General features: G+C 45.2%; 1 protein-coding gene across 1 annotated transcript in view; it reads left to right on the forward strand.

Moving 5' to 3' along the window:
• Positions 1 to 15,946: 15,946 nt before the first annotated feature.
• The window catches only part of NECAB3 (N-terminal EF-hand calcium binding protein 3), a 79,687-nt gene continuing 72,478 nt past the window's right edge, over positions 15,947 to 23,155 (forward strand). Inside the window, exon 1 of the mRNA XM_083746312.1 lies at positions 15,947 to 16,256. Within this exon, the coding sequence (XP_083602438.1) occupies positions 16,140 to 16,256 (117 nt within the window). The 5' untranslated portion in view covers positions 15,947 to 16,139. The remainder of the gene's footprint in view (positions 16,257 to 23,155) is intronic.

Here is a 23,155-nt window from a genome sequence, read left to right on the forward strand (position 1 = left end):
CTGAAGCATGAGTTATTGCTGACCTGCCCCTGTCATTTGGTCTGGCTACACACTGCAGTCTGGAGTCTGGAAACGCAGATTAATTTTGAGCTAGTGTGGTGTAGTCAACAAATTCCTTTGGAGAAGCCAAGCTGACATCCACATTCACCCATAAAGTTCACTGGGGTGACTGTGGGCCAGTTGTACTTAGCCAAACTTCCCTCACGTGACTGTTTAGTTTATTCCTAAAACGGGTTGGGGGGGATTAAACCCCTCTGATTATTAAGGTAACAGTTCAGGGAATGTGTTTGCTGCGTCACAGGGGAATATCAGCTAGGGAAAGAAGTTGTAGGATATCAGCAGAAAGTGGGAGAAAAATCAAAGATATGGCACTACTTTTCTGCTACAAACTGCATACCAACCCTGCTGTTTAGCTGGTGTTGAACCAGGATCTCAGGTCCAATGCTGCTGTCAATTCAAATGTGTAGTTATGTAGATCCTAGCTGCATGAATGAACCTTCTCTCAAATAACATTTCAATTCCTCCTTAGTAAGGCATGAACTGCTCCATCACACCTTCATCTATGGCAAAGAATTTCAGCTGAGCTCATTAGCTTTCATTCACAAAGCTCTCCACTGTGTTGGGTATCACTGTATGTCTTGCCAGGCTCTGGAATAGTTTCTGTGCTTTTTACTGCTGAAAACTCATCTCCCACGCTTTTGAAACTGCTGAGAATGTTAATTAATCAGCCAGGCAATGGAACACATCCCTTTCTATTTGTAGATAGAAAGGATTTATCATTCACGTGCAAAGAACCTTGAATGTAAGTCATATATAGCAACACTTCTGCTGCTAGATCACAGGTGGATGTTCATCACTTAGCGAGTGATCATCCTTATTAATCTTTTTTTATTTATAAATTTTTTTATTATTAAACATTTCAACATGACAATTTATCATAAACATATCAACCTCATTTCCCCCCAATAAATTTCTCTCCCCCTCCTTAAAAAGAACCCACCCTCCCACCTCCCAGACTTCCCTCAGCTCCTCTCTCTGGTTTTTAAACACATTTTACTCTCTGCATGTTCCCAAGTTGTAATGATCCTTAATTTATCTGTCTATATGTTGCCAATAATGATTTGTGTCTGTTTATTCAAAACCTGCCAAGGAGATCAGTTCATTTTGTTGTTTCTTTAAGTACTTTGTAAAAGGTTCCCATTCTTCTTTAAAGTCAAAGTTGTCCTTGTCATGTAATTTATGCGTCAGTTTCGCCAGTTCCACATAGTCCATCAGTTTCCCTTGCCACTACTCTTTTGTCGGGATTTCTTCATTCTTCCATCCTTGTGCTATTAAGACTCTTGCCGCCATTGTCGCATACATGAATATGTTCTTCAATTTCCTTGGCAGATCTTTTCCTACAGCCTTATTAATCTAGCACTCTTGCCTAACCTCTTGACTTCGTCCTGTGCTGAATCACTGTATATTACCTGGGGAATTTAGCCTTGATCTGGGATCCAGCCACCTTTTTTAATTGCATGGAAATGCATTAGATGGTGTTAAGATGCATATATATTATTTTTTCTTCTTCACTTCCCTCTGTGGTCCCCTAGCCTTGTGCTATGCCTCCCCCATTTACACATTTTTCACCTGTGGCCCCCTTGGAATATTCTGGGCCCCCACAAGAGGCCACATGGCCCCTGATTGGGAAACACTGGTCTACACTGACTGGCAGAGGCCTCTCCCAGCCTTGCCTGGGACAGCCAGAGATTAAACCTGAGACTTCCTGTGTGCAAATCAGGTGGCCCATCCCCAAATGTAATTATTTTCACACTGACAGCCAGGTGGACAGATAGAGAGGCCACATCCACATCATACATTCAAAGCACATTTGTATCACTTTAGCAGTCATGGCTTCCCCCAAAGAATCCCAGGATCCATAGTTCTCCCATCATTGAGCTACAGCTTCCAGCATCCTTAACAAACAACAGCTCCCGGGATTCTTTTGAGGAAGCTATGCACTTCGAGTGTATCATCATACCCAAAAGAAGTTTGACCAGACTTCCATTGAAAGCCTCCATGTGGTTTGGAAGCTTCTTCCAACAGGCAACCTGAATCTGCTTTCTTGCAGAGGAAAGGGCCTCCCTGTTTAAGAGCAGAAACAGCTGCATTGGCACCTGTTCTGGAAACAACAGTGGCTATGCTGTGTTAACCTTCCCCAACCTGGTGCCCTCCAGAGTTTTGGGACTACAACTCCCATCATTCCCAGCCGGCACTGCTGTGCCACGTTAGACAAAGCTAAGCATAACGTGATGTCTGAACATTCCATCTTCCCCACTTCCTCCCCACCTTTTTAAAAACTTTCACTCGTAGAGGGAGCACATATAAGAATTGCTCCTGTAGGTACCTCTTACACCCTTCCCCCCTGAAACTGTTATATCTTCCTATGATGTTCACGTTTGATGCTAGCTAGTATGCCTTTGGCAAGATGAATGCAGGCTGAATTTCAGAAGTGGTAACCTGAGTCGGGAGCTTCTTTCAGAATGTCTTGTGTCTCTGCTGTTTCACACAAGCAGCTTCCAAGTGGCAGCGCTGGAGGCGTCTAGCATTCTTATCATTTCCACTTATTTGCAGGTATGCATAACAGTCAAGCTGGCAAGCACAGAGATACACACTATTAGTCTTTAAAGCAAACTTAGTTCTTCCTAAAGCAAATGACCTGGATCTGCAACCCTCCCTCCACTTTCTGGTAGCTGCAAACCTCAGGGTCCGAAAAAAACACCTATATTTTGGTTTGAAATGTTGACTTAGAACAGGGTAGCTAACAGGTGACTCTCCATCTGTTGCTGGACTCCAGTTCTCACCAGCCACAGCTAGCAAGGCCAAGAGATGATGAAGGTTGTGGTTCAGGCATGGGGGACCCTTTGCAGCCTAAGGGCCACATTCACTTCTGGGTAATGTCCAAGAAGCTGCATACTAGTGGCAGGTGGGACCAGAGGGAAAGTACACTTCACTTTCATAAAGTATGCTAGTTTCTACACATCTCTCTCAATTCTCCATCCAGTCAAGCAAGAAACATTTATCAGAGTTCCAGTGACCCGTTCCAGGCTGATGGAACCACTCAAGGAGAGTGCAAAGCTGCAGAGGGTGTGTAGCCTGGAGAGAGTCCCAGGGCCTGATAGAGAGATCATGAGGGCCATATATGGTCTCCTGGCATGAGACTCCCCATCCCTCTGGTAGTCTAACAACATCTAGAAGGCCACCACAGGCTACCCACTCCTTAGAAAGTACAGTCCTAATCCAACCCGCTTGTGAATTAATGCTATTCTATTCACCGACTTTTAATTACGGATTGTATGGCTCAAGAACACCCCATTCTGAAGCTGCCTGGCCTAGCCAGTGTAAACCAATGTCCTGCTTATAATGAGAACAATTTTGGAACTCTCGGGGGGCTATTCTGAGAGTGTCTCCAGAATGCAACTCTTTGTGAAATAAGGAGAAATGGTCACTCACTTGCATTTTAAACACATCACACCTGAAGCCCTTGAGATTGATTCTGTTCGGATGAATTTGGGTAACTGTCGCAGCAAGTGCTAGCATCCAGAGCAGCTTAAGCCTGTGATTGGATTTCAATGGGGAAAGAGAGCAATGTCACGCAGCACTCTTTGTCCTCTTCTGGCTAAAGAATATATACACACCACCTTTCCTAAAATAGCATTATGGTTCTATTGCTCTCTCTTTCATCACTTTGATTTTCTGGGAAGGTGGCGTGAAGAAGACAGTTGAAAACCCTCTTTCTCCAGTGCTGTGTTCCAATTCCAGCCCTCTTTCCTGAACTTGCTGTCTTTAAATGGTGGGAGTTCCTAAATGCAGATCTCCAGGGTCTTGCATGATGGGCTGCTTAGCCCTGGGACTGGGTTTCAGAGCAGCCACTGGAAGCAAAGACTCCAGAGATAGCTTTCCAACTCCTTCTGCCCTAAAACTTAAATGTGTTAATGAAATGCATTGTAGGAGAAGTGGAAGTGGACTGGGCATCACTTGACTAGCACAGAGCAATTGGCTTTGAAGCTGGCAGGCTCAAGGTAAATGATTTGGATTCTGAGACTTCTAATCACCCTCCCAAAGGGAATTCTTGTCAGTGATGAGCTTTGCTTTTTCTGACATTCATCACTTAACTGTTGAAAATGAGGACATTTCATTTAAAAAATGATGGCACTAAGCATATCCCCTCAGGGCTGCCCTTTCCCCCCAGGTAAGTGGTCCTGTGGGAAAACGGGCCAGCAGAGCCATGGGCAAGCCTTCAACTAAAGGTGAGAAGGATCCTGCCATTCTTTTTATTCTCAACTTTTATAGCATCCTAAATATCATGAAGCGTGACTTCTCCAGCTTTGTGTGAGAATTGTTTCCAGGACTGCTGGGGCAAACCAGTTGCCTCAGGTAGGAGATGAGACAGACTAAGACCAGCAGCTGGACCCACAGGGGCTCGGCTAAAGTGTGTTTTGTGACAAACTGCATAGCTGGCAATGTTTCACAGATAAGAAAATGGGAACATTGGGTGATATTCAACCAACTTTTACCCACAACAGACCCGTTGAAATTAATGCACTAACTTAGTCATGCTCATTAATTTCCACAGGTCTATTCTGAGTAAAACTTAGTTGAGTACCACCCACTCGTCTAACACACAATTTCAGTACCGAAGACTGTTGCTTAAACAAGCCTGCAGTGCTCTGTTATATGAACACTTGATGTCTGCCGTATTCCTATATTCAACTATAGCCACACTTTCCAGGAGTTATTGTCCAGAGCAGGGCTTCTTTTTGCTATACACTGGTACCTCGGGTTACATATGTTTCAGGTTACATACACTTCAGGTTACAGACTCCGCTAACCCAGAAATATTGCTTCAGGTTAAGAACTTTGCTTCAGAATAAGAACAGAAATTGTGCTCCAGCGGCGCGGCAGCAGCAGGAGGCCTCATTAGCTAAAGTGGTGCTTCAGGTTAAGAACAGTTTCAGATTAAGTACTGTCAGGGGTTCAGAAGGAGAGACACAGGAGGGGGAGCAAATGGAGAGTGAGGAGGAGGAGTACGAGGGGGGCGCAGGCAGTGACAGTGGGCAGAGTTATTCCACAAGCCTCTCTAGCGAATCAGAGGACTCACAGAAGGGAGCGCCGGTGGCCAGAGCGAGGGGGGTTCCAGGGGGGAAGCCCCAGGAGGAAGGGGCCAGCGGGGAGTCCCTGAGCAGCAGTTGGAAATCAGGACCAGCTTCTTCACCAGAGCGCAGTGGGGAGGGGGAGTCCCAGGAGTCGGGACCAGTGTCCTCACCACCAGAGGGAGGAGAGGAGTCAGGTTTGGCAACGCCCACATCAGGAAGCGGGGAAACGGTCAGAAGGAAAGTCACCGGCTGGGCGCGCGCGCCAAGTTCAAATGTACAGGAGCGCGGCACAGCGGGGAGCCCGGGAAGGGAGCCAGGTCCTAAAGCCCGCCGGAGGGAGGGGCAAGACTCAGGAGGCTCAGCGTCAGAGGAGTCCAGGAAGGAGGAAACCCCAGAGGGCAGAAGGACCCAGCGAAGGAAAGAACAGCGTAGGAGGTGGAGCCGGGCTAGAATCTTAAACTGGTGTGGGTGGAGCAGTGAGTCAGAGGGGACTTAGCCGGTCTAGCGTCAAGACGTGGGTCTGCGCGCCCAGAGCTTTGAAATGGAAACTAAACTTCAATAAAGACTTTTGTACATTATATCCACCGGGCGTTGGTCCTCTGTGAGCTGGGATCTAGAGGCAGACCTGACAAGTACAGACTTCCGGAATGAATTAAGTACAGGTAATCCATCAGCCAAAGCAGACCTCTGCAGCTTCAGTGTGTCAAATGGCAGGATGTGTATTGCATTTTCTATGGTGTTACACAGCATACATTAGTGCCTGCTTACTCTTAAGTCCAACTGAGTTCAATAGAGCCTACTCCCAAGTAAGTGTGAAAAGATGGCAGCCTTTGTATTTTATGTACATGTGTCTGGCCTGTAAGTTCATTCAAGGTGGGGTGCATCCAACCCCCCCATCACCCCAAAAGACACAATGAAAAATTGGGTGAATGTTTTTTCTAATCACAGGTGGAGGCCCACCAGTTAGGACTGGGACCAGTGCCTACTGTTTGCCTTGGAAGAAAAGCTTCCGTTTCCAGAGGGGTCTCTCCAATGCAAATAGCAGGTGCTTAGACCCCTCCTGGGACGCGGGTGGCGCTGTGGGTAAAACCTCAGTGCCTAGGACTTGCTGATCAGAAGGTCGGCGCTTTGAATCCCCGCGGCAGGGGGAGCTCCTCTTGTTCGGTCCCAGCTCCTGCCAACCTAGCAGTTTGAAAGCACCCTCAAGTGCAAGTAGATAAATAGGGACCGCTTAATAGCAGGAAGGTAAACGGCGTTTCCGTGTGCGGCACTGGTGCTGGCTCGCCAGATGCAGCTTCGTCATGCTGGCCACGTGACCCGGAAGTGTCTTTGGACAGCGCCGGCTCCCGGCCTCTAGAGCGAGATGAGCACGCAACCCTAGAGTCGGTCACGACTGGCCCTGTCGGGCAGGGGTACCTTTATCTTTTTAGACCCCTCCTAGTCTGGATCCAGACCACAGAAAGGGAAAATTGGTTAAAGACCCCTACCCCCACCATGGCTATTGTCAGAGCCGCCCCTAGGTCCCAGCTCACAGAGGACCAACGCCAGGCTGTCGTTATGTACAAAAGTCTTTGTTGAAGTTCAGTTTCTGTTTCAAAGCCGCAGCGCGCAGCTCTACGTCTTAAACCCTAGACCGGCGAAGCTCCGTCTGAATCTCCTCCCCTCTGACACCAGTTTAAGATCCTAGCCCTGCTCCACCTCTTCCTCTCCTCTCTCCTCCTCTGGGTCCTTCTGCCCGCTGGGGCATTCACCATTCTGGACTCTTCTGACGCTGAGTCGCCTGACTCCTCCCCCTGCCTCCTGCGGGCTTTAGGACCTGGTTCCCAATCCTCGTTCTCTGCTGCCCCGCGCTCCTGTACATTTGAACTTGGCTCTCGCGCCAACCCTGTGATCCTCCTCCTGACCGTTACCCTGCTTCTATCACTGCTTCCTTCCTCCTGGAAGCTGGCTGGACGTGACCTCCCCTCCGTTGCCTGACTCTCCGATGTAGGCGTGGTCAACCCTGACCCATCTTCTCTCCCTGGTGGTGAATACGCTGGCCCCGATACCTGGGACTCCTCCCCCCCACTACGCTCTGGTGGGGAAGCTGGTCCTGATCTCCAACTGCTGCTCTGGGAGTCCCCGCTGGCCCCTTGTTTCTGGAGTGTCCCCCTTGGGGCCCCCCTTGCCCTGGCCACCGGCGCCCCCTTCTGTGAATCTTCTGATTCGCTGGAGAGGCTCATGGAATCTCTCGGGCCACTGTCATCTTCTCCTACGCTGCCCTCGGATTGCTCCCCCTCGCTCTCCATCTCCTCCCTTCCCTGTGCTCCCGCTCTTGAGTCCCTGACAACTATGATCTAGATTGCCCCTCCTGCACCTAATATGCACTTTAAAAAAGTAATTAGAACCACTGTTCCTTGTGTGAATATCATCTTATCCAGATTGGGCTTGAGATGTAAGTACTAGGGACTCTGGGAAGGGTGATTCTAATGACTCATGCTAAACAAATCAACAAGGCATGTTATGCCTAACGGTTGAAATTTGGAGAGGAACACAGGGAATGATTTAGCAGTGACAATACCAGAAAACAGGGATTGCCCCCTGTAAATAGAGACAGTTGGTGGTGCAGATGGCAAAAGAACAACTCTGCCTCCTGAAAAAACATCACAACAAGAGCTTTGTCTTTGAACTGAGCAATTAAGGTACCCCTCCCTGCCTCAGAAGCTGCAAAAGGTCACTAAGGCTGGATCTAGACACATCAAAAAGGCATTTCAGGAAAACGTGTTGTAAACTTTATTACAGGAAATCACGTTGGCAAAGGCGGGACTCCACAGCGCCATCTGGTGTCACTGTGTTATAACGCATATAAAACGTTTTTTCCTTACTATTGTAGCTGACTCCTAAGAGCAACATAGGAAAACTCCTGATAGACCAGACCAAAAGGCCCAGCCAGTCTAGCATCTTGGACTCACAGTGGCCAGCCAGATGCCTATAGCACTCTCCCCACTTGTGATTCCCAGCAACTGGCATTCAGAGACATGCCAACATCTCCAGTACTGGGTGCAGTACACAGCAATCATGATTAGCAGCTGCTAATAGCCAAGACTTTGTCTAATTCCCTTTTAGGGTGTCCGAATGGTGGCTCTCAGTAGATCTTGTGGCAGCAAATTCCATAGTTTAAGTGCACACTAGGTAAAGAAATGCTTGCTTTTGGCCACCCTGAACCTTCCAGTGCCCAGCTTCATTTGAGAAAAAAATTGGGAACCACTGGCATAAAGGAGGCCAGAGAACAAGGCCAGCTTACTATTCTGCACCAGCTGGTTCTTATACAGAAGGGACCAGTGCTTTTTTCCTAGAAAAAGAGATGCAGGAACTCCCACCTTTTTTGAAAGGACAACCCTACATTGTTCAGATTTTTGGGGGGTGCCAATATAGTGGTACCTCTGGTTATGAACTTAATTCATTCTAGAGGTCTGTTCTTATCCTGAAACTGTTCTTAACTCTTGCGCACAATTTCCGCTTGCATCCTGGTGCGATGTTTGCATCCAGGAGCAACTACTTCTGAGTTAGTGCAGCTCGTAACCTGAAGTGTACGCAACCAGAAGTGTTCATATCCAGAGGTACCACTGTACTGCACTGATTGCCACCAACCAGCAGCTTTCCTGCCAGAATAATAATAATAATAATAATAATAATAATAATAATAATAATAATAATAATTTATTTGTACCCCGCCCATCTGGCTGGGTTTCCCCAGCCACTCTGGGTGGCTTCCAAAAAAGACCAAAAATACACTAAAATGTCACACATTAAAAACTTCCCTGAACAGGGCTGCTTTTAGGTGTTTTGTGAATGTCAGGTAGTTGTTTATCTCTTTGACATCTGATAGCAGGGCATTCCACAGGGCGGGTGCCACTACCGAGAAGACCCTCTGCCTCGTTCCCTGTAGCTTTGCTTCTCGCAATGAGGGAACCGCCAGAAGGTTCTTGGTGCTGGACCGCAGCATCCGGGCAGAATGATAGGGGTGGTGACACTCCTTCAGGTATACTGGGCCAAGGCCGTTTAGGGCTTTAAAGGTCAGCACCAACACTTTGAATTGTGCTCGGAAACGTACTGGGAGCCAATGCAGATCTCTCAGAACCGATGTTATGTGGTCTCGGCGGCCGCCCTCAGTCACCAGTCTATCTGCCGCATTCTGGATTAGTTGTAGTTTCCGGGTCACCTTCAAAGGCAGCCCTACATAGAGCACATTGCTGTAGTCCAAGCGGGAGATAACTTGAGCATGCACCACTCTGGTGAGACAGTCCGCGGGCAGGTAGGGTCTCAACCTGCGTACCAGGTGGAGCTGGTAGACAGCTGCCCTGGATACAGAATTAACCTGCGCCTCCATGGACAGCTGTGAGTCCAAAATGACTCCCAGACTGCGCACCTGGTCCTTCAGGGGCACAGTTACCCCTTTCAGGATCAGGGAGTCCTCCACACCAATCCGTCCCCTCTCCCCCAAGAACAGTACTTCTGTCTTGTCAGGATTCAACCTCAATCCATTAGCTGCCATCCATCCTCCAACCGCCTCCAGGCACTCACACAGGACCTTCACCGCCTTCACTGGTTCTGATTTGAAAGAGAGGTAGAGCTGGGTTTCATCTGCATATTGATGGACACCCAGTCCAAACCCCCTGATGATCTCTCCCAGTGGCTGTATGTAGATGTTGAAAAGCATGGGGGAGAGGACAGAACCCTGAGGCACCCCACAAATGAGAGCCCAGGGGACTGAACACTCAACACCCCCACGACTTTCTGAACATGGCCCAGGAGGAAGAAGAAGAACCACTGTATGACAGTGCCCCCAGAGAGATTGGTGGAAAGGGGAAGAAAAGGCTCCCTTTGTGCACAGGATAGAAATCCTGAAGCAACAGCCCTCGGGAATCTTGCCTGCTCTCTCGCTCCTCCTTTCCCCAGATGATGCTTTTTTCTCTCTTTTCCTGAGCTCCAGCTGCCACTTGACAAAAAATTCTGAATTCTGCAAAAAGCCAAAGCAACCCCAACAACCCTTAAATATTGCCCACAGCTTGCTGGGGGAGAACCGGCTTTCACACCTTCCCCATCACAGGACATCTTCACTTTCCATGCTAGTGATAAAATGATGGTTCACTTTGCATAATGCTGAAAGCATTTGCTAAGGTTATGAAGAGGCCTCTGGCTCCTTGGGGATGGCAGAGATGAAAAGATGAGTCCGTTATTAGAGTTCTGTTGACTTACAGTAGCATGAAATAGAACAGCATCAGGCATCTAGGGTGATTTGGGCATTGGCAACATGCGCCTGACCTGAACATAAGATAAGACCAAAGGCCTATCCAATCTGGCATTCTGTTCTCACAATGGACAATCATCAGATGCTCCTTAGAAAGCCCATCTACTGCTGCTCTCTTTCTCTCTTTGTGTGTAATTTACTGACAGTAGTTGAGGATCCGCATAGGCACAAAGTGCCTTATAGTCAACAACTCGCCTGGCTGCCATAGGCAACAAGAGATTGCGTGCATGTAAGTGCTGGGAATTGCATGCCCATGAGTGGGCTGGCAGACAAGAGGGGTTCCTCAGTGGTGGATGTTATGTACTGAAGTTCTCACCCTGGGCCAGCAGGGGGATACTGTAGATAGTTTTCACTCAGGTCCACATATGCAAATAAGGGATTGAAAGTGACGTTCAGTGATTGGATAGTTACAGAAAGTTGTTACAGTTGTGTGGTACCGGAGCTCTATATAAGCAGGGTGGCTAAACCCTTCAGTTCTGTTCAGGCCTGTGAATAAACAAGAGCTGTTTGAAGAATCACTGTGTCGTCTGATATGTTCACCCACAACTTAACAGTGGAACATCTGCTTTGCATTCAGAAGGCCCCAGGTTCATTCCCTGGCATCTCCAGGTGGGTCTGTGATAGTGTTATCTGTTGATTGCCTCTTTATCCTGTGCTTCATACATTTTCATCCTGCCTCACTGTGTACATGAAGTGGCGTGCAACAGAATAAATAAACAGCACCTTTGAATTTAAAATGCAACACTGGAAACAAGCTGATTTGCTGGGGGGCAGCTGTTCGTTTGGATTCAGAGGCAAGGTTTATTAGCTGCACAGCAAGTGTTGGCCTTAAATGCACATACATAGTCACTAAGGCAAATTACTAAGCATTTAAGCACTATCATAATAATAAAAAAATCCAGACTATTTCATTCTTACATTCTATCTGCTGTTGGGAGAATCCTTAGACACGACTGCAAATGATAGCCCTAGAGCCAGTTGGTGCATAGCACATCCTGGTCTGTGCTGGCTTCTCTGTGTCTGTGTAACAGTCTATCATATTTTTACTGTTATAGCCAGGAACATGGCGGACAGCTATGCTCCTGTGGTCATCCAGGGGAAGTACTGATGGTGCCATCACATTCCCATGTAGGTCCAAGGGTTGGCAAGCTGCCCTCTTCTACTAGGTTCTCCTAGTCACCACGATGCCCATGACCTTAAAGAGTTAACCATGAAAACATGGCAATCAGCCAAGAGATGATATGTACTTGTGATGCAATGCTATGTCAATGGCTTATCTCTGTAGGCCCACATTCACTCTTAGGACACAGTACATTCTCATATAAAATTAAATGACGCAGCTGAAAAGGACCAAAATACTCAGCAATAGCTGAGTGTTAAGCAGATTCAGTCCCCCTAACAAACCCCAAATAAGGTATCATTGAGGCAATAGTTGGATGTCACTAATCTCATGATTACAGTATTCTTCTAAACGTTTCCAATACAGAAACAAAAGCTGTTTTCTTTAGTTCATAGGTAGGGAAACTAAGGCCCGGAGGCCAGATCCAGCTCAATCGCCTTCTCAGTCCGGCCCGCGGAAAGTCCGGGAATCAGCGTGTTTTTACATGAGTAGAATGTGTCCTTTTATTTAAAATGCATCTCTGGGTTATATAGCCTGGCCCCCCACAAGATCTGAGGGACAGTGGACCGGCCCCCTGCTGAAAAAGTTTGCTGACCCCTGTCCTAGAAACACCCCTTCCTGATGTTGCTCAGTGTCGCTCTCCTGCAGCAGCTTCTTACAAGGCTCCCAAGGGCAAAGGGTGGGGTAGCTGAAAACACTTCTCCCATGATGTTGTTTCCCCTCTTCTTTCTCCTTTCCTTCTTTTTCCAGGCCCTTCCAAGTTCTGCAGCGCTTTGAATCCAGCATAGCCCAAGCTATCCATGCCCTGCCCTGCCCTGCCCCCAAGCACCCTGTTTTGAGGATTTTCCATAAGCTACCACTGATGGTTAAACCACAGAGCCTAGGACTTGCTGATCAGAAGGTTGGCGGTTCGAATCGCCTTGACAGAGTGAGGTCCCATTGCTCCATCCCTGCTCCTGCCAACCTAGCAGTTCGAAAGCACGTCAAAAGTGCAAGTAGATAAATAGGTACCGCTCCAGCAGGAAGGTAAACGGCGTTTCCGTGCGCTGTTCTGTTTCACCAGAAGTGGCTTAGTCATACTGGCCACATGACCCGGAAGGTGTATGCCAGCTCCCTCAGCCGATAAAGCGAGATGAGCACCGCAACCCCAGAGTCAGTCACGACCTTTACCTTTTACCACTGATGGGAGAGACTCCCTAGGTGCAGTGGCAGAGCCCCACCCCCCCAAAAAACCCACAATGTAGGGTCACCTTCACTTTATCCTAATCCCTTCAAGTGGCATAGATCAGGAGGTTGAGGTCGCATGGTTCGTTGATTGATCTACTGGTTTAAAATGCAATCCCACAGCCACTTAAATGGGACAAAGACTGACTGAACTCAGGATCAGGCTACTAATGGCTGCCAGTTTGCTGCTGATCTCATTGCTTTATTGCTATTGCGACAGGGTTTGAACTTTGTCAGTGGTCGCTCTGTGTTGATTGTTATGCACTAATAACCACTTGGGGATTCAGTAGTCTGGAGGGAATAGCACTGGGTGCCTGAGTCCCTGTAGTCGCTGCTATTGTCATAACAAAAACAAGTGCTGTATGCCAGGTGTGTGTGGAGGGGGGAACAGCCACACACTTTGGAGAAACAGCCTCTATAGTTTCCTGTAAATAGTCCATATGGCTGTTATTGCAAGGACAGCTGGAAACAGAAGTGTGAAAAATGTTAAGTGTTTGTTAAGGCCCTGTGCTACACAGAAACAATCTGTCAAAGACTCCAGCTTTTGTCTTGCTATTCCTTTTTGTGTTGGATAACAAGAGTTAAAATGTATTTCACCCCACTTCCCTTCCAAGAGGACACAACACATGGTGAAAGGATCCCCTGCTGCTACCAAGTGCATTTGAAGGACCGCGTGGTTATTCTCTTCTCTGTTACTGATTTTGGAAACATTCCAAATTTAATTCATCTAGAGTAAAAAGGAGACATTTAACATGCCAGGTTGAGGAGTCTCCCAGGAAAAAGGGAGAAATGATTCTTGGCTCACTTGTTGTGTGCTGTTGTACATACTTTGGTTATCTCCCGCTTGGACTACTACAATGCACCTTACATGGGGCTATCTTTGAAGGTGACTCGGAAACTACAACTAATCCAGAATGTGGCTGCCAGACTAGTGACTGGGAGTGGTTGCCAGGACCATATAACACCAGTCCTAAAAGATCTACACTGGCTCCTATTACATTTCCAAGCACAATTCAATGTCTTGGTACTGACCTTTAATGCCCTAAATGGTTTTGGAGCATCTCCACCCCCATCGTTCAGCCTGGACACTGAGATCCAGCACCTTGGGCCTTATGGCAGTTTCCTCACAGCAAGAAGTGAAATTGCAGGGAACCAGGCAGAGCGCCTTCTTGGTAGTGGCACCCACACTGTGGAACCCAGTCAGATGGGCAGGGTATAAATAATTTGTTGTTGTAACAAAGGTCCCATCTGCACTGTACATTTAAAGCAGTACCGTACCACTTTAAACAGCCGTGTCTTCTACCAAAGAATCCTGGGGACTGTAGTTTGTTAACGGGGCTGAGAGTTGTTAGGAAACCCCTACTCCCTTCACAGAGCAACACTTCCCTGGGAAGAGGAACTGACTGTTTAATCACCCTGGGAACTGCAGTGACTAATTTGGGGGAAGGTTACCCTCAAGAGGGATGCGGGTGGTGCTGTGGGTTAAACCACAGAGCCTAGGACTTGCTGATCAGAAGGTCGGCGGTTCGAATCCCCGCGACGGGGTGAGCTCCCATTGCTCGGTCCCTGCTCCTGCCAACCTAGCAGTTTGAAAGCACATCAAAGTGCAAGTAGATAAATAGGTGCCACTCCAGTGGGAAGGTAAACGGCGTTTCCGTGCGCTGTTCTGGTTCGCCAGAAGTGGCTTAGTCATGTTGGCCACATGACCCGGAAGCTGTACGCCGGCTTCCTCGGCCAATAAAGCGAGATGAGCGCCGCAACCCCAGAGTCGGTCACAACTGGACCTAATGGTCAGTGGTCCCTTTACCTTTACCCTCAAGAATAGCTCCAATCTGTTTTGAGAAATAGCTGTCCAGTTGACGCTGCTGTGGCAATAATTTCTGTTAAAAATCTGGCTGTCTTTTTTGAGGAACGGTTCTTCTTCTACTGTGAGACACTAGGAAATGAAGAGCTTGCTCACTCTCTGAGAACATTTTGTACAGAATACCAGAGCAAAATGAATTGCTTATCAAAGTGCATTTATGCTCAAGATCTGAACCTGAGCAAGTTGCAGTTTGCAGTCTTGACTCAGCAGTCTACATCTACATAAAGTACTATCCTGTCTCCAGCCAACAGCACATGGGAGCTATGGCACATAGGTGAACTAGGTGGCTACCTTGGGTGACAACATTTTAGGGGCCCTAACTGTCAAGGCTGAGAATTGTGGTAGGTGGGAAAATGATTTCTTAATGGCTCTCACAGCATTTGTTTGCTCTCCCTCCCAGAGAAAAAGACTAGCACCTTTGAGTCTTGAGGCAGAGTTGTGCCTGTTTACTCAGAAGTAAACCCCACTGTGTTCATGGCAAAGATGCTTTCCCCTTTCCAAAAAAAGGGATGCTTTGGGTTTCAGCCTCACAGGCTCCTGATCCAACCGTTTTACAGCTTCTGTGAAGCAGGGACAGCTAACTAGAGTGGTTGCATTGTGAAGCCTGTGGAACTCAGCGAGACTTGCTTATAGGTGCTTAGGTGAATGCAGCCAGTGGTTGCAGCCTGGCTGGCCCAGCAGTTTTTTGGGGGAGAGCCATCTCTGCAGGAAGGGATATCATTCCTCAAGCCAGCTCTGTCACACTGGACCAGCTCCAGTTCCTCTCCCTTTGCTTCATTGTTCTAGGGAGGGAAAGTTGTGTGCCACTGTCAGTCAGTGTAGACAGTACTGAGTTAGATGAACTAAAGATCTGACCCAGTAGAAGACAGCTTCCTATGTAACTAACTGCTTGGGCACTTGTTATTCTAACAGCCTCCTAGGCCTTCCTTCTGACATTCTTTCCAAATGCTCATAGCTGTCAATACACACACACACCACTTTATTCTTCTTCCCTATCCAGTTCCTTCAGCAGTTCTTTTCTGACTCCTTTCCTGCACCTCAGTCAATCAATCAATCAATCAATCCTCTTCAGACTGACTGGTGTAACCCAGTGCACTGCCAGGAATCAAGGATCTGCACTCACTCCTGCTTACAGAAGTGCAGCCTGCAATCCTTGAAGTCAGTCCTCCTCTCTGAAGAGGAATCTCTTGCTGACTTTGCCGCTCTGAGGTGATGACGAGAGTCTAATAAGAAATCCTGCCACTCAAAGGCCCTGACCAATCGCTGCAGCCAAGGGGAGGGCATTGAGACAGAGACACCTACACTGAATGTTGCCGAGTGGCTGGCAAGAGCATCTCTCAGTGCACAGTAGTTGCTGCTTCCAACAACTGCAGAGCAGGCTTGTTCACTGACAGTCACTGAAACCAGGGCATTCAGCGTGCCAAGCAATCCGGGAAGGCTAGGGTAACTGAGGGACCAGCCTCCCAGCATCTGTGAAAGAAGAACCCAGCAATCTTCAGCGAGAAGATGATGGCATGTACAGAGATGCTGACAATGTGCTTGCTCTCTGCCAAGCACGCTTACAGCCCTGAAGCCAAAGACAGCCTGGAGAACTATGGCAAGGGACTAGCAATCTTCCACGATGTAAGTAGCTGCATGGCACATGTTTTCCCTATGTTGTAAATGGAGAGTGGTTTGAAGAGAAATACTATGAATGTTTGATTTGCCCGTTGCTTCACCTCCCATTTCAAGCTTTCTGGATTTCATAATTTCCTGCTTCCACCTTCCCTTGGTATGCTCAGAGCTCTGGTTTGAAAAACTTGCCAAGTCCCAAGGAGCAAGGCAACTACAAAGCCCTCGAGTTTCTGCGCTGAAAGCCTTCGTGCTACACTTTTGCATGTGTGTGTCTTGCTCGTGCTACACTTTTTGTATGTGTGTGTCTTGGAGAGCCAGGGATGAAGTAGAGAGAAAATTGTTTCATGGTGTGATTTCAAAACAAGATTAGAAAGAGTTGGGCTCTTGTCCCACCTCTGCAAAGGTATCCCATGATCTCTGGCAAATTGTGGTGGATCAGTAAGTTACCCAACTCTAGCATGGGAATAAGAGTGCACTGCATGCAGACCAGTTCTTGCAGTAATATTTCTGCTCCATTCACTTCTCAGCCCTTTTCCCATTCTCAAGCTAATTTGTATGTATTTCTTCCTGCTGGAATTGTAAGCTTAGTTTTCAAGCTTGCCAAAATTGAAATTTCACCTGTGCACCCTTAATCTCGCCAATAAATTATACGGAAGATGTAAAAAGGGAAGGATCCTATTCAGGCCATGAAGTAACCTGGTGCAGTTTATACTTAAGAAATTAGCAGTTGAAAATTAACAAAATGTCCAGGTGAATGAACGTTTTGCACATTGAGCAAAGGGTCCACTGTCGAAAGAGGAAGAGACTGCACAATGGCAAGGAAGAAAAGGAGTGTGAGATTTCTGCCTAGAGAAATTGTGGAATAGTTTCCAGAGCACCATTAGTCTGTTGCAGCAAAATGCAGGGAGAGTCTTACAGCATGTTAATAATAATAATAATAATAATAATAATAATAATAATAATAATAATTTATTATTTATACCCTGCCCATCTGGCTGAGTTTCCCCAGCCACTCTTGGTGGCTCCCAATTGAGTGTTAAAAACAATACAGCATTAAATATTAAAAACTTCCCTAAACAGGGCTTAAATACAAACTTTCCTATTTTTAAATAAACATTTAAACAGCTTTTTAAAAAAAGTCTTTAATATAAACTATTTCATTGTTTGTAAATATATATATATATATATATATATATATAAAGAACACAGTCTGAACCAGAAGTGTAACTCCATTTTTAAAAAAGGAACTCCTCTTCATTGGTTTTTCCTATATTAATAAAAAGAAGCAAGGGTAGGGTGGCTGTTAAGGCAGTAAGGCCAGATCCTAAGTTTTGCTATGATGGTGAATAAGTGTACAAGATGGAACGTACTGACTGCTGCATCCAAACACCACTAACAATGTTTATTTTGGCATAAGGTTTTGTGGACTAGAGTCCACTTCAACATAATAGTATTTCCTTAATGAAGGACAAATTATTTCATGGAAAATGGAGCCCTGATCTCCCTGTGCTCACACTGTGATCAGTGGCATTTTTTTTGGGGGGGGGGAAGGGTATTGTTGGTCTGGGGACACTCTAAATGGAACAAATAATATCTTACCTGATCAATATGCAAAGTATGAAGGGGAGTTAATGCAATGCAACTTCAAGTCTGTGAAAAGCAAGGTGTATTTTCAAGTTTGCTCATTCCTGGAAGTTGCTGTCAAAAGACAGCTCATGCTGCCTCAGGAGTTCCCATCTCAGCTGCTACACTTTTCCAGCAAATTGATCGCCTGCAGAAGCAGCTGTTGATGGGGTTACCTCCAACTCAGTCCTACTCAGAGTAGACCAAGTGAAATTAATTGACCTAAATTAATCACACCCATTAATTTCAATGGGTTTGATTCGCGTGGGATACAATCCAAGGAATGCATCAAGGTTTAACTGGGGTTAAGCATCCAAAAAGAAGAAATGTGCAAACTTGGGGGTGGGGACAAAAGATGCCAGTGCTTTCAATTAAATTAGTATATGCCAATCTATATGTATGGATGCAAATTTAGAAAGGATTGCTATAATTTAAATGGAATTGCAATACATTTCACCATAGTGGGGAAGACTGTGACTGTGTGCCTGCTAGGTTTCCCATCCTGGTGCTAGGCGTTGGTGGGCAACTTCAAGGCCCCTTCTGCTCTTCCCATCTTGTGGTTTTTTAATCTTTAAAGCAGTCTTGGATCAGACAGCCCTCCAAACAGAGGACTCTGTCAGACAGACAACTGTCTTCTGTAAAGTCAGATCCCTGGATGGTATAGCTCTAACAAAGGCCTCTTCCTCTGGGTTGCTGTGATCTATGTTTTTAACTTTTTATGCTTTTGTTGTATTGTTTCATCTTGTTTTTACTGTTACACACTGCTTTGATAGATTTTTGTGATATGGCGGTACATAAATATTTTTATAAATAAAATGCAATGGAAATTGTATCACGCTTTGAAAATGTTCAATGCACTATGTTTGTTTGATGCCATTGATATGATTAATTTTTTATAGCATTTGCATACCACGTTTCAGTAGAAAAAAACACCCACCACCTGAAGTAATTCATAATAAATTTAAAAGAAAATTTAAATTTAAAAGAAACATAAGCCCAGGCAACTGAAAACTACTGATAAGTAATAGCAAGACAGTTCTGAAAGCATGCACTTCAAAACAGTGGCCTATGAGATACTAAAATGCATGAGTTTGGAAGCCTGGATCAGTGGGTCCCAGTTAGCAAAGTACCATGGACCCCCTGTTTTTCAAAAAATAAAGCAATGGTCCCCTTACTTTTGAAAAAAAATCGATATCTCTATGGTAGTTTTGTTGTGTTAATGGTGGCACCAACAGACCCCCTGGGTGGGTTAAGCAGACCCCCTGGGTTCCGCGGACCACCAGTTGGGAACCACTGGCCTAGATGATATTAATATACACACATAGGGGTGGGTTGGTTTGTTTTTATGTTTGGGGTGAAGTCTCCATCGCCTAGACTTGGAAAAACCTTTTCCCAAAGAAAAGGATGGAATTTTATTTGTTTGAGACACTTTCTCTTTAACAATGTAGCCTGGCCACTGTGTTTTTCCATACTGCAAGGTGGTTCTGACTGGCTCATCTGAAACTAAGTGTCCTTCTGAAATGCAATCAAAAATAGATTATTTCGTTATCAATCATCAGCAATAACAGATAGGGAGGACCTTGGGGATGTTGTATCTGCGGGAAATTATGACTGGAAAATGTTCTAGCTACCAGCCTGAGAGTTTTAAGATAACAACAAAATGAGACAGAAATGGTGGGCTTAAAATGAATTATAAAGTGCCTCTGTTTCCCTGCAGTTATATTTAAAACAGCGCCTGGCAGATGGGGAATATTTGAAAACATTTGCTTTCCAAATTTATCACTGATTTACAGGGATTACCCAGCCATAATTGCACACACTGCATGTCTCATAAGCTTAAGAACTGGGGACGGTTCTAGATGAGGACTGGAGGGCTGCGGTTTTCTGCACGCTTCTCTTGAGAGGACATCCCATTGAATGCAAAGGGATTTCCTTTCAAGCCAATGTGCACAAGGTTTCATAAGTACTGAATGATCCAGACAGCTCAGAGCATCTATTAGCACTTCCTCCACTCGTGGGCACAGAGAAGAAGGCTTCTGATTTAAAGGAGTTTAAGCATTCGAAACGGTCTTTTGTGTTTGATCCTCTATTCCTACAATGCAATACAGACACTAGCTAAAAGCCCTGTAGCTTCCTGTGCAAAAGCAAAGCTCATAAAAATTTAAGGAGTCAAATATTTCAGCCTAGTTGTGTCAGTGCTGTAATGAAGCACAAATCTTATTCTACAATAGATTGCCTTTTGGAAATGCCTAGAGCACATTATTATTACATGTCTACTCAGACGTAAGTCCACGTTCAGTGCGGCTTACTCCCAGGTAAGAGGGTATAGGATTTACAGCCTTAAATATAGTTAAATTAACAAATCAAGTGCCAATTGCTGCAAAGATGCTATCATAAGCATGTTGCCATGTAAACAATTGTTTGCCCCAGGGAAAATTGCTTTTTTCATAGAAGCTGGATTGGTATACTCAGCGTAAGCGAAAAGAGAGGATGAAATCATCCAGTAATTAACCATTTTAGTTATGACAATGGCCATAAATCTTAGGAGCGTCTGTTGGAAATGACGTAGATATTTGCTCGACTCAAAGAGTAATAATTCAAAGTAGGTCCAGAATTAGCCCTGAAATATGGTGCATTAAAATGTGGAGAAATATAGTTCTTTTTTTTATAATATTTTTTATTAGTTTTATAAAGTACAGAAAAAAGAATAAAGAACGTATTATAAAAGCCAAAAAGAAAAGTTACAAATTTTTCTTACCCTTTTTTCCAAATCTATTGGACTTCCCCACATCCTCCCAACCCTGCATTCTCTGTAGTACATAACGTCTGCAATTTGTTAACTTATTTCAATACTTAATGTATCTTCCTTTTTATCATGTTGCCCAATTTCAAATGTATTATAACCCAAATCATGTACATTTTCATTTTAACACAATAAAGTTGTTTCATTATTCTATCTCTGACTCCTTGTACCTTAATTTCCATTTCTTGAATTTAACATTACTGAAGCTAGAATTTCCAAAAAGGTGCATTTTTTAACATTCATACAACTTATAATGTTTTTCCAAATAGTCTTTAAATTTTCTCCAATCTTCCTCGAATGTTTCTTCTCCCAAGTCTCGGATTCTGCCAGTCATTTCAGCCAGTTCCATATAATCCATCAACTGCGTGTGCCATTCCTCCAGTGTGGGTAAATCTTGTGTCTTCCAGTATTTTGCAATCAGAATCCTTGCTGCTGTAGTGGCATACATAAAAAAAGTTCTGTCCTTCTTAAACACTCTCCGGTCCACCATGCCCAGAAGGAAGACCTCTGGTTTCTTAGGTAAGGTAAATCTCAGTACCTTTTTTAATTCATTATGAATCATTTCCCAGAAGGCCTTCACTTTCGGGCATGTCCACCAGAGGTGAAAGAATGTCCCTTCCGCCTCTTTACATTTCCAATATAGTTCTAAGTGGGTGTTTTTAAAGAGAAGAATGGGTAACAATTTATTATTTTTAATTGTTATTATTTATTAATTTATATGCTACTTGATTCTGTCTTATTGGGGTTTTTCTTTTTAATGGGAGGTTCCTAAATAGTTTTATTTTCATAGTTCTGCAAACCTTCTGCTTCTCCATAGCCTATGAACTCTTATTTCCCGGTGACTCTGTTTCGGCTGCAGTTCCATGGGCAATCATTAGCAGAGTTTCCTAGTAGAGCGAGTGATGTCTTCTCATGACATCAGGTGAAAGTGATGGAAGCTAAACCATTTTGTGATAACTTCACTATGATAAAAAGTAACACGGAGACAAGACTCCAACAAGCCTTCATCAGTATGGCCATACAGTTGCCACTTTCCCCCAATCGCCTTAAGATACCAGATACCATTTTTGACAGCTGAGCAGGGGAAGCCTTGCTTTGTTGTGCCACTTTCTTTGTTTTCTCGTAATCTGGTGAACCAGGTTCGCTTCCCCGTTCCTCCACATGCTGCTGCTGGGTGACCTTGGGCTAGTCACACTTCTCTGAAGTCTCTCAGCCTCACTCACCTCACAGAGTGTTTGTTGTGGGGGGGGGGAGGGAAAGGAGATTGTTTGCTTTGAGACTCCTCAAGGGGAGTGAAAGGTGGAATATCAAGTCCAAACACTTCTTATTCTTTCTTTATTGGTGTGCCAGTGGTATTGTGGGGATAGGTGGTAAATGTCACCATATGTGATTTTTTTTTCTGGCAACAATGCAAATATAGTGCATTAAAATGTGGAGAAATATAGTTCTAAGTGGGTGTTTTTAAAGAAAAGAATGGGTAACAATTTATTATTTTTAATTGTATTATTATTATTATTATTATTAATATTATTAAATTTTATTTCATTATTTCATTACTACTACTACTACTACTACCTCATTTACTGTGACATCTCCTTCTATGCAACTTTTAAAGGAGCAGCTGTGCCAGCTGGGAAGTCAAGAGGGGATGACCATGCTTTGAGTTTAAAAACACTAGTCCCTGGGACGGGTACCATCCAAAAAGGTAGCCGTGCCTCCTACTTTGCACCATGCCTCCCAGCTCGAGGTGTTTGGGCATTCAATGGTGTGCTGTCCCCGCTGCTTCTAGCGTGCAACATTATTTTTATCTGCTGAGAAGAATAATCTGCACACAGAGTAAGGTGGTTGTTTGCACTTCAGCAAAAAAAAGATGAACTACATCACCAAAAAGAGGAGAAAATGACATTTGCAGGTCCTAATGTATATGTATAGATGCAAATTACTATAATTTAAATAGAAATTACAATACATCTCACAGTAGTGGTGGGGAAAACTGACAGGGTGACCTGTGCATCTCCTGAGTCTATTGCCCGGGTGGTAACTGTTGATGGGCAACCTCCAAGTTCCTCCTTAGAGCCCTTCATCTTTTAACTAGACTTGGACCAAACAGCCCTTTAAATAGAAAATGGTCTTGTGTAAATACAGGACAGCTGCCCACCCCCATATGGTTGCTGAAGGGATATAGGCCACTGGATTATTCTGGGTGAGGTGTGGAGGAGGACTTTGGTAAGGCGGAATGGCCAGTCTGGATTGCAGTGCATGCTGCAGAGCTTTGGCAGTCCCAGGGTGGGTGAGATATGGGGTGGGAGAAGGGAAGATTTGACAGGAAGAATAAATACTCAGAGCCATTAGATTGCACCACAGCTCATCAGCTTGGTTCAGACATAGTTAATGAAGCTTGTACAATGAAAGCACTCTACTTTGTAGCAATTAATCAGTCTACAGAATTATCTTGCTAATTAGTGCCGAACATCTTGGATTT

The sequence above is a fragment of the Podarcis gaigeae genome (assembly GCF_964106915.1).
Source record: "Podarcis gaigeae genome assembly, chromosome: 6".
Lineage (NCBI taxonomy): Eukaryota > Metazoa > Chordata > Lepidosauria > Squamata > Lacertidae > Podarcis > Podarcis gaigeae.